General features: G+C 40.6%; 2 protein-coding genes across 2 annotated transcripts; both read left to right on the top strand.

Moving 5' to 3' along the window:
* The first annotated feature begins 5,560 nt into the window (after positions 1–5,560).
* LOC137065003 (histone H2A-like) lies at positions 5,561–5,996 on the top strand. Its single transcript, XM_067436571.1, has one exon. It carries the CDS (start codon positions 5,595–5,597, stop codon positions 5,979–5,981), a length of 387 nt encoding a protein of 128 aa, XP_067292672.1. The 5' UTR covers positions 5,561–5,594; the 3' UTR covers positions 5,982–5,996.
* Positions 5,997–7,874: 1,878 nt separating this feature from the next.
* Positions 7,875–8,440, top strand: LOC137065000 (histone H3-like). Its single transcript, XM_067436569.1, has one exon. The coding sequence runs from the start codon at positions 7,928–7,930 to the stop codon at positions 8,336–8,338; it is 411 nt and encodes a 136-aa protein (XP_067292670.1). The 5' UTR covers positions 7,875–7,927; the 3' UTR covers positions 8,339–8,440.
* The last annotated feature ends 3,019 nt before the right edge of the window (positions 8,441–11,459 follow it).

Consider the following 11,459-nt stretch of genomic DNA (forward strand, 5'->3'; position numbering starts at 1 on the left):
AAAAAAAATGAATGTACTCTTCAGGCAGTGAAAGGCGACTTTGGGTCCTTACATGCAGTACATAACGTCAAGCCCCGCCCCGTAGGCGATTCTGAAGATTTGATTAGTCATGTCAATCACGTGGAAATCTTTCTCCGCCAGCCCGGAAAGAGTGATTGGCATTCCATATGGGCATAACAACTTTTGATTAGGCATTTAAAACCGCTACCAGCGGACACGATTTCACAGGGGACAGGATTTGTCATGACACCGGCTCATTTGACTCTGCTCACTGAAAAGAGTCGGCTCTTTTTAAACTAAAATAAATATTTAAATTCCAGCATTTTAATGTATAGAAAAACACTGAAAAAGACCATTTGAATCTGAACAACACAATAGAACCCATATTAAAGAAAACAAATAGCTCTAAAATAAATAACAAAAAAAATTAAACTGGTCCCTCTTTTTCTCTCTTCATTGTTGCCATGTTATAACCAGTATTAACTTTTTTATTAGTTATATAACTAAATATAGTGTAGCTAACACACACACAAAAAAAATGCATCCTGTGATTTATAAGCCTTTTGAAAAGTGGGGACATCGGTAATGTCCTCATATTTCACCCTCTCCTGTAATACCTGTGTCATACCCATGGCATTATACACATTTGAGTCCTCATATGTCACAAAAACATGCCCACACACACACACACACACACACACACACACACACACACACACACACACACACACACACACACACACACACACACACACACACACACACACACACACACACACACACACTGCCCCCTACCCATCACAGGAAACATTCTGCATTTTTACTTTCTAAATAAACTCCTCCTGTGTGATTTATAAGCCTTTTGTAAAGTGGGGCCATGGGCAATGTCCTCATATTTCACCCTCTCCTGTAATACCTGTGTCATACCCATGGCATTATACACATTTGTGTCCTCATATGTCACAAAAACATGCCCACACACACACACACACACACACACACACACACACACACACACACACACACACACACACACACACACACACACACACACACACACACACACACACACACACACACACACACACACACACACACAGGAAGCATTCTGCATTTTTACTTTCTCATAAAAACTCCTCCTGTGTGATTTATAAGCCTTTTGTAAAGTGGGGCCATGGGTAATGTCCTCATATTTCACCCTCTCCTGTAATATCTGTGTCATACCCATGGCATTATACACATTTGTGTCCTCATATGTCACAAAAACATGCCCACACACACAGACACACACGTTTGTTTTTGTGACATGTGGGGACATTGTGGGTTACAGAAAACCCTTGTAACCCTGATGTTGTCAAACCTAAGAAACATCTTTTAGGATTTTGTAAACATCTGACCCAACAAAACTAGATTTTCATCTATACAAACATATAAAAATCTATAAAAAACAAACCATTAAGTATGTAGAATATCAAGTAAAGATTAGGAATAATATGATATGTTTTATGAATTAGCATTTAATAGCTAAAAATAAAAACCATACAATGAGTAACCTGTGATTTTTTAAATTTATTTTCATGTATTGATTTAGCAGAAACTTTTATCCAAAGAGACTTACAAAAGACAAATTTAAGAGGCAATGACATAATAATACTCGCCACGAGAGTTTTCCTCGTTCGTTCTCGTGAATGTTTACATTCCTCCAGACGCGTATGTGAACGCGGCACTGCAGCAGCTGGCTGAACAAATAGCTGAAACAGAACAAAGCTACCCAGACTCTCTTTTAATCATTCTTGGAGATTTTAACAAAGCAAATCTCTCCCGTGAACTGCCAAAATACAGACAGCACGTTACATGTCCCACCAGAGACAGTAATATACTGGACCACTGTTATACAACAATAAAAGATGCATATCACTCCGTCCAACGGGCAGCTTTGGGGTTGTCTGATCACTGTGTGGTTCATCTTATACCGACCAACAGGCAGAAACTGAAATCAGCTAAACCTGTAATAAGGACTGTAAAAAGATGGACTAATGAAGCAGAGCAGGACTTACAAGCCTGCTTCGATTGCACTGATTGGACTGTTTTTGAAGCTGCTACCACCGATCTGGATGAGCTCACAGATACTGTAACATCATACATCAGTTTCTGTGAGGAGACATGCATTCCTACCCAGTCATTCTTATCATTCACAAATGATAAACCATGGTTTACTGGGAAACTCAAACAGCTTCGTCATGCCAAAGAGGATGCTTACAGAAGTAGGGATAAGATCTTGTATAACCAAACCCGGAACAGACTGACAAAGGAGATCAGAGTTGCTAAAACAAGCTACTCTGAAAAGCTGAAAAAACAGTTTTCAGCCAACGACCCTGCATCAGTCTGGAAAGGCCTGAGGAACATCACCAACTACAAGTCACCATCCCCCCGAGCTGTAGAGAATCCACAACTGGCTGACGATCTGAATGCATTCTACTGCAGGTTTGAAAAGCCCAGTCTCACACCTCACACCCACCCTGATCTGCACTTCACACCCTCACCATCACCTCCTGCACCCCCTCTCCTCCCCCCTCCTGCCATCCAACCTGAGCTTAAGGTCTGTGTGGAGGACGTGAGCCGAGTCTTCAAAAAACAGAAGACCAAGAAAGCTTCAGGCCCAGACGGCATCTCATCTGCTTGTTTGAAAGCTTGCGCTGACCAACTGGCCCCAGTCTTCATGCAGATCTTCAACAGATCATTGGAGCAGTGTGAAGTTCCCAGCTGCTTCAAACGCTCCACTATCATCCCCCCAAAAAAACAAAATCACTGGACTAAATGACTACAGACCTGTTGCTCTCACGTCTGTTGTCATGAAGTCATTTGAAATACTGGTGTTGGCCCACCTAAAGGACATCACTGGACCCTTGCTGGATCCTCTTAAATTTGCCTACAGAGCAAACAGGTCTGTAGATGATGCAGTCAACATTGGACTGCATTATATCCTGCAACATCTCGACAGACCTGGGACCTATGCAAGGATCCTATTTGTGGACTTCAGTTCGGCCTTTAATACCATCATGCCTGATCTCCTCACAGCCAAACTGACCCAGCTCTCCATACCCTCCTCAATCTGTCAATGGATCTCTAGCTTCCTGACAGACCGGCAGCAGCGAGTGAGACTGGGTAAACTCACATCCAGCTCTCTTACAATCAGCACTGGAACCCCCCAGGGGTGCGTTCTCTCCCCAATGCTCTTCTCCCTTTACACCAATGACTGCACTTCTAAAGACTCCTCTGTCAAGCTTCTGAAATTTGCAGATGACACCACTGTCATCGGCCTTATCCAGAACGGTGACGAGTCTGCTTAGAGACTGGAGGTTGAACAGCTGGCTGTCTGGTGCAGTTATAACAACCTTGAGCTGAATGCGCTCAAAACGGTGGAGATGATAGTGGACTTCAGGAGGACCAGCCTAGCACTCCCCCCACTCACCATCATGAACAGCACTGTGGACGCAGTGGAGTCATTCAGGTTCCTGGGAACTACCATCTCTCAGGACCTGAAGTGGGACAATCACATTGACTCCAATGTGAAAAAGGCTCAGCAGAGACTGTACTTCCTTCGTCAGCTGAGGAAGTTCAACCTGCCACAGGACCTGCTGATTCAGTTCTACTCAGCTGTCATTGAGTCGGTTATATGCACCTCCATCACTGTCTGGTTTGGTTCAGCTACCAAATCAGACATCAGGAGACTGCAACCTACCATCCGGACTGCAGAGAGGATTATTGGAGCCAAACTGCCAACCCTCCAGGACCTGTACTCTTCCAGAGTGAGGAAGAGAGCGGGTAAAATCATCACAGACTCCACTCACCCCGGACACCTCTTGTTTGAACTGTTACCGTCAGGACGGCCACTCTGATCACTGGCCACTAGAACATCTAGGCATAGGAACAGTTTCTTCCCACAGGCCATTTCCCTCTTGAACAGTTAACCCCCCCCCCCCCCCAAGGCAAATGCCTGTAAGTGCAATTATTCCCACTTTTTAGTGCAATATCTCCTAAACTCAGGTGATTACTTATATTACTTATATTATTTATTATTTATATTTATTCTCTCCACCCAAATACTGTAAATGCTCATAATCTACGTCTTCTGACTAAACGTAACCGTGACCTTATACTGTTCATATTTTTATTCATATTTTTATTCTTAGAATTTTTTATTACCATGTTGTATTGTATTGTTTATGTGCACTGGAAGCTTCAGCACCAAAAAAAATTCCTTGTGTGTGAAAGCACACTTGGCAATAAAGCTCTTTCTGGTTCTGATTCTGATACTAGCAATACTAAGTTTCAAACATTGTCCAGAAAAGTACAAGAACATGCACAACTCATCCAGATGAGCTCGAACACAATCCTCATTCACATGCTGAAAACTGAGATGAATGAGAGATGGGGAGAAACAAATATGATGATTTATAGTTAAAACATAACACTTGAGTGATCATGTGTATTTATTAATGTCATCTGCTGGCCGGACATGAGAGTCACAGAGAGACTCGAATCCTCCGGATGATGTTCGTGTGCTTAAGCTGCCCAAAACAACAGCTGTATGAAAGCCTCCTCACGCCCTCGCTGATGCTGAATTCACTAAAGTCTCTTTCAGACTGTTTGCTGAACACATAGAAGACGTGTTTGGGCTTTTAGCAACTTTTACGCCACTAACTCTGAAAAAAGCAAAACTACAGATTTTATCATTCTGGAAAATAAAGCCAAGAAACTTGTGGCTATTTATGCTCACTCATGCAATCTAAAATAATATATGATAATACATATATTGAATCATTAAACCATATTTTATACATATAAAACATGATTTGATTAAAATGAACAGAAAGAGGTTCAGACATTGATGATCTCAGTCAGTGCAAATGGGATGTATAGCACAGAACAGACAGAATATATTCACTCGACACTGCTGGAGGACTGTGACACTACAAACAACCCCACCACACACAATAAAGGCAGAGATTGAACTCCAATATTACAATAGGAACATAAAACTACAGTATTAGAATATCAGTGTGCCCAGAATACACAGTGTTTGTGTGTGTGTGTGTGTGAAAGGTGTAGCACTTTTAGTAGAGACAGCGATTAATATCCATATTCCATGTTAAAGTGTGCAACGACCAGTAACACAAACTATTTGAAACGTTTCACTATTTTTGTTCAAATATTTTGTCTGCACAAATGATGTTTACACATATTAACTACACTCAGAAAAAACACAATTTTACATGAATATTAAGTGATATAATTCCACTAACAACTTTAATGCATTTATATGAATTTTCTATAAAATATTTCAGTAGTTTAATTTATTTTTCTATCTTATCTTAGTCACAAATATGAGTGCAGAATTTTTCCCGCTAGAAAAGGGGGCTGGGCTTTGGGGGGAAAATTCAGTGATTGGTTTAAATCTCTTCAGACTCTAAACCAATGAGCGACTGGCACTCTAGTATAAAGACTGTGTGTGGAGCCGTTGATGGTCATTTTCTTTAGCTCGCACATAGAGTTTCGACTGAGCAGCAGATTTTACCCCTTTAATAACGAAAATGAGCGGCAGAGGCAAAACCGGCGGCAAAGCCCGAGCAAAGGCTAAGACTCGCTCCTCCAGGGCGGGACTGCAGTTCCCCGTCGGCCGTGTTCACAGGCTTCTCCGCAAAGGAAACTACGCTCAGCGCGTCGGTGCCGGTGCTCCGGTTTATCTGGCGGCTGTGCTCGAGTATCTCACCGCTGAGATCCTGGAGTTGGCTGGAAACGCCGCTCGGGACAACAAGAAGACCCGCATCATCCCCCGTCACCTGCAGCTGGCGGTGCGCAACGACGAGGAGCTGAACAAACTCCTGGGCGGAGTGACCATCGCTCAGGGCGGCGTGCTGCCCAACATCCAGGCCGTGCTGCTGCCCAAGAAGACCGAGAAGCCCGCCAAATCCAAATAAAGGGATTCGATTTAAAACCCAAAGGCTCTTTTAAGAGCCACCCACTTTATCTGATAAAGAGTGCTTTTCTTTAAGCATTAATGAGCGGCTCAAAGTGGTTTTCTAACTTTGTGATGCCAAAGACCCCCAAATATGATTAACGTTTTTTAAGAGAACCCCTTCCTAAAATCAACATAAAAAATAACTTCGTTAAATGTTGGCTGTACCAAGTTTCTATAAATTTTTTTTACAATAAATGAGTAAATGATGTACTGCATTACAACCCCAGTAAGCCAGATAAAGGGGACTGTAAGTGAGAAAAACTCACTAGAAAGATTCTAGGCAAATGTGTATTATATATATATATATATATATATATATGTGAAACAGGAGAAAGTTTGGTAGACTTTGGTAGACTTTGATCAATTCTTGCTTTTTTTTTATTCTCTGAAATGTTCTGAGGATCCCTGGACTCCTGCCTTAAAGTCATCTCTTTGAAGGGGGGGCGACTAGCCTGACAAACCAGATTAAATTTGATGCCGCTATTGTGCGTCTAGATTTCTAGGCTAGGGGATAACCCATCACACTAGTAAAATCTATCATTACTTTGCATCTCAATCATGAGAGTCACAAAAGGTGTGCATTCTTAATATTATTTAATTTGACCTTTATTTAGCCAGAATAATCTCACTGAGATTAAAACTCTTTTTTCACAGGAGAGTCCTGGCCAAGAATGGGCAGCAATTACAAAAATAAACTTAGAAAGAATGAACAAGACAATTTTTAAAACCCTTAAAAACAATTGCACATCATTGAGTTTCATTATCTAGTGACCAAATAATAGATTTAAATTGTTCCATAGAAACTGGAGTTTGTATTTTCAATATCATCTGGAGTAGATTCCAAGCAGACGGTGATGCAAAAGCCCTTTTTCCCAGGTCAGTTCTAACCAATGGAACAGAAAGATTATAACACCTTTAAGACCGAAGGGAATATTTCACAACAATTTTCTGTTGAATAAGACAACCTAAATATGAAGGCAAAGGCAACAGCCCCAAAATGCTTTTGTAAATAATTAGATACCAATTAATTTTCCTTCTAATGGACAGTGAAGGCCAAGCTACTCTGTTATAGTGCAATGATGAGTTAAAGGTTTATAATCTGATATAAATCTTAGAGCGCTATGACAATCTGCATCCAAGGAAGAAAGATGAGAAGCAAGCTGATACACCACATTAATCAAGGACTGGCAAAAAAGCAGCAGACATAACCTCTTTTTAACATTAAATGAAAAACAAAACTTGTTTTTATAATAATACCCAAGCTTTATCTTTATTTTTTCTTTAACTTTAAGAGCCAAATGATAATGTTTCATCCACAATGATGCCAAGATATTTATACTCTTTCACTAACTTAATCACATTACCTTGAAAAGACATGATGATCCCCTAATGTGTCTGTTTGCCCCCCAATCTATTCTATTAAAATCTAATAAGGTATTGAATATTATAATAGATTATCTGAAATAACAATCACTATGTTAGCTTCAGGATAACAAATTGATTAATGTTACTCTGGCTGGGTCAGTAGCGGCTGGACGTTAACCCTAAATGTCTATTCTGGCTTCTGTGCTTTTATATGGACTGTAATGTGATTGTGTTCCAATCCGAGATCTGCACAAACACTGGGAATTAAGGCCAATATCTCGGAACAAATAAATACAACCATTTGGGTATAAGAGAAGATTTGTAGCGTACTCTTCCTTTGAGGTATTCAACAAAAGCAGCTCGAGCGGGAAACCCTCCGCGTTTGAAAATAGGAAACGCGCAGTCATTGGCTAGCCCTCGTGCGCAGACGTCACATATCAGCCAATCACAAGCCTCGGCATCCTCGCGTACAAAAGCAGGCGTGTAGCAGAAAAGCGGCATTTCAGCTCCAGCAGGACAGAGAGAACCTAAACTACAGCAATGGCAAGAACCAAGCAGACCGCTCGTAAATCCACCGGTGGCAAAGCCCCGAGGAAGCAGCTCGCCACTAAAGCCGCCCGTAAGAGCGCTCCGGCCACCGGCGGCGTCAAGAAGCCTCATCGCTACAGGCCCGGGACCGTGGCTTTGCGAGAGATCCGCCGTTATCAGAAGTCCACCGAGCTGCTGATCCGCAAACTGCCCTTCCAGCGGCTGGTGAGAGAAATCGCTCAGGACTTCAAGACGGATCTGCGCTTCCAGAGCTCCGCTGTCATGGCCCTGCAGGAGTCCAGCGAGGCTTATTTGGTCGGCCTGTTTGAGGACACCAACCTGTGCGCCATCCACGCCAAGAGAGTCACCATCATGCCCAAAGACATCCAGCTGGCCCGCCGCATCCGCGGAGAGCGCGCCTAAACCCGCATCTGCTTCAGCCGCTTCATCAAACCCCAAAGGCTCTTTTAAGAGCCACATAAATTACACTGTAGAGAGCTTTTCAAAGAAATGTTGAAAATAACGAAATTACAACTATGGGGTCCCAATGCATTAGGTGAATGGTTAATAGTTGAAACGGTAACGAGAATAATAAATTAAGTTTATAGAATGTGGTTCTGAATAGCATATGCTGTACATTTAATTAAACCCGCATCTGTTTCAGCCGCTTCATCAAACCCCAAAGGCTCTTTTAAGAGCCACATAAGTTACACTAAGTGAGACATTACCACTTTAAACGCTGAATATGAGAAGAAAGTTGCGTTACATTAACAATATTTCGGTCTTCATTGTCTAAATCACTTGTTTTAGAATATATGGCTTTAAAATATGGAAATGCCAGCATTATCAGGCGGTGCTTCTAATTATTATTTTTTCATCTTCATTCTCCACTCCCTAAAAGAGAGATGTTTTGTCAGCACTGATGGATGAAGACATGGGCTGTGTGCTGTGACATCTGCTCGTGTTCATGTCTTTTGCACTTCAATAAATCTGTTAAATGTTAGAACTTTATTCAGGAATTCCCCAATAAACATTACTAAAGCAAGATGCATTTTTTTAAAGAATGTAGACAAATATTTCTGATTTCAATCAGTAATAATACAAATGCAAACAAACACAACAAAAGGAACAGAGAAAAAAGTAGAGTATTTGATATTTTGTAGAAGAGAAGTCAGGTGGTTCAACACACTAGACTGTATAGGTCACCTGTGTTTTCTCTAATGAAGAAGCATCAATTAAACTACTGAGAAGTACATATGCTAAGCCAACATGTCCGTTTACAAATCAGTGGCCAATTTTAAACTACAATAAATGTTTTTCAACCATTTCACAACAGACTTGCTAAAAATCGTGAAGGCCCATCCCTAAACCAAGACTGGATGGATTAGAGCAAATTCCTGAAGTCTAAAAGTACGCTGAAAAACGATACAGACCCCATCAGGCTATGGCAGACGTGTCATTCAACCTATTGTAAGTCGATGTATCATCACAAGAGTCTTGAAAATATATTATGAAGGTTGAAAAGTTACCTAGTGCTGATTTAAACTACAATACATGTTTTTCAACCATTTATTTTATTAAAATGCAGATTGTGGTTTGAAAACGCCCCACTGATCTGGAAACCCCCACTAGTGTTCTGCAGAGATACACACCTGCATGATCTTGTGGTCATCAACTACACATCACTGTTAGTTCAATGTCACTGTCTCCACCCATGTGTGCTGCTGACTTTCATCAGTTTCAATGCTAATCCAACATACTTTAAACATTGAAATGCCAATCTCAACCAAAATAATGGTTTGGATCAAAACTCAACATTGTATCAATGCTACCATGCTGTCTGGGTAATGTTTAAACTGTATGCAATGTTTAATAGGAAGCCAGTGTAGTGTTGACATAACTGGGCTAATATGATCATACTTCCTGGTTCTAGTAAGAACTCGAGCTGCGGCGTTTTGGACCAGCTGGAGTTTGTTTATTAAGCGAGCAGGGCAACCACCCAGTAGAGCATTACAATAATCTAGCCTAGAGCTCATGAACGCATGTACTAACTGTTCAGGATTTGTCATTGAAAGCATGTGCTGTAATTTAGATATATTTTTAAGATGGTAGAATGCAGTTTTACAGATGCTAGAAACGTGGCTTTCAAATGAAAGATTGGTATCAAAGAGCACACCCAGGTTCCTGACTGACGACGAGGGGCTTGGCAGAGCAGTCATCGAGTGTTAGACTTCTAGGTTACTATTTGTGGAGCTTTTTTGTCCAATAATTAAAAATTCAGGTTTTTTTATGAATTAAGTTGCAGGAAATTACTAGTCCACCAATGTTTTATATCAGCTATGCATTCCGTTAATTTTGTGAATTGATAAGTTTCATCAGGGCGTGAAGAAATATAGAGCTGAGTATCGTCAAAACTAACGGCATATTTACTAATGATAAGGGAGAGCGCAAAGGTTCGTACTCAGAAGTGAGTGAAGAGACACCAGACTGGCGGGCGCAGGTTGATGTAAATATACATCCGTTTAGCAACGAGTGTATAATTGTGAATAAATCACTAGGAGCCGTCAAAGAACGGCAGTGAATCTGTGTGCAACCACCCCCACCAGAGTGAAGAGACACTAGAAGGGGCATGTCTAGTGTAAAACCGTAAGCCTGACTCTTCCATTCTTCCAATCCAGAAAGGAGTTTTTCTTATGCATGTCACATTCAAATCCAGACTCAAAGCATCTGTTTAGCTGTGCATTTACTGAATGAGCACTAAATTCGACTGATTGCACTGCAATTTATATATCCTCGTTTTTTTCTAAACTGTTTTATTGTTTCTTTCGTATGCATGCTATTTTTAAGCCTTTTGCATCTGTTATAATTATTTGTATTATTTTAACTCCTATGTAAAGCACTTTGAATTACCATTGTGTAAAAAAATCTGCTACATGAAATAAACTTGACTTTCCCCAGCATTAAAGGCAGACCCACAGAAGATCATTCATATTTCGACTCTTCTTCATGATAGAAATGCTCCGCCACTGCAATTTTCTTTATGTGGACATCAACTTATAAGATGTTAGAATCTAAAGATGTTAAACACAATTTAAACAACACAAATCAAAACGTGATTTTGTAAGATTTGTGATCAGGCTCTGAACAGATTACCCATTAAAAGTTCTTTCCGCCAATAGAATCGCTCTGGGGTCCTAAGCAGACTCTATTTCACAGGGGGATTTCTCATGACACTGGATTAGAAGAAAGAACATTATCGTATTTACTTCCACATTGCAAAATAAGGTGGATAACATTTCTCTAAGCGTTCCCCGAGGTTGTTTTTTTTCCTTCTTATTCCATTAATGTGTTTTGATTTGTATGATTGAAGCTATTTCATGAAATAAAAACGTATTTAAAAATCATTGGTTAGAATATAATGCAAACCATATAGGGTTAAATTTTGAGATATGTTTTCCTCTTGTAGTCTCTTTCTCGCTCTCTTGTCTTTGTCTCTTTTGCAAGAAATCACTTGAGTCAGTGATCCGGATGCCAAAGCTTAGAC

Source organism: Pseudorasbora parva, chromosome 25 (genome assembly GCF_024679245.1).
Source record: "Pseudorasbora parva isolate DD20220531a chromosome 25, ASM2467924v1, whole genome shotgun sequence".
NCBI lineage: Eukaryota > Metazoa > Chordata > Actinopteri > Cypriniformes > Gobionidae > Pseudorasbora > Pseudorasbora parva.

What these genes read in the sequence shown, in the direction of transcription:
- LOC137065003 (XM_067436571.1), top strand. Translation starts at nt 5,595, where the DNA reads ATGAGCGGCAGAGGCAAAACCGGCGGCAAAGCCCGAGCAAAGGCTAAG.
- LOC137065000 (XM_067436569.1), top strand. Translation starts at nt 7,928, where the DNA reads ATGGCAAGAACCAAGCAGACCGCTCGTAAATCCACCGGTGGCAAAGCC.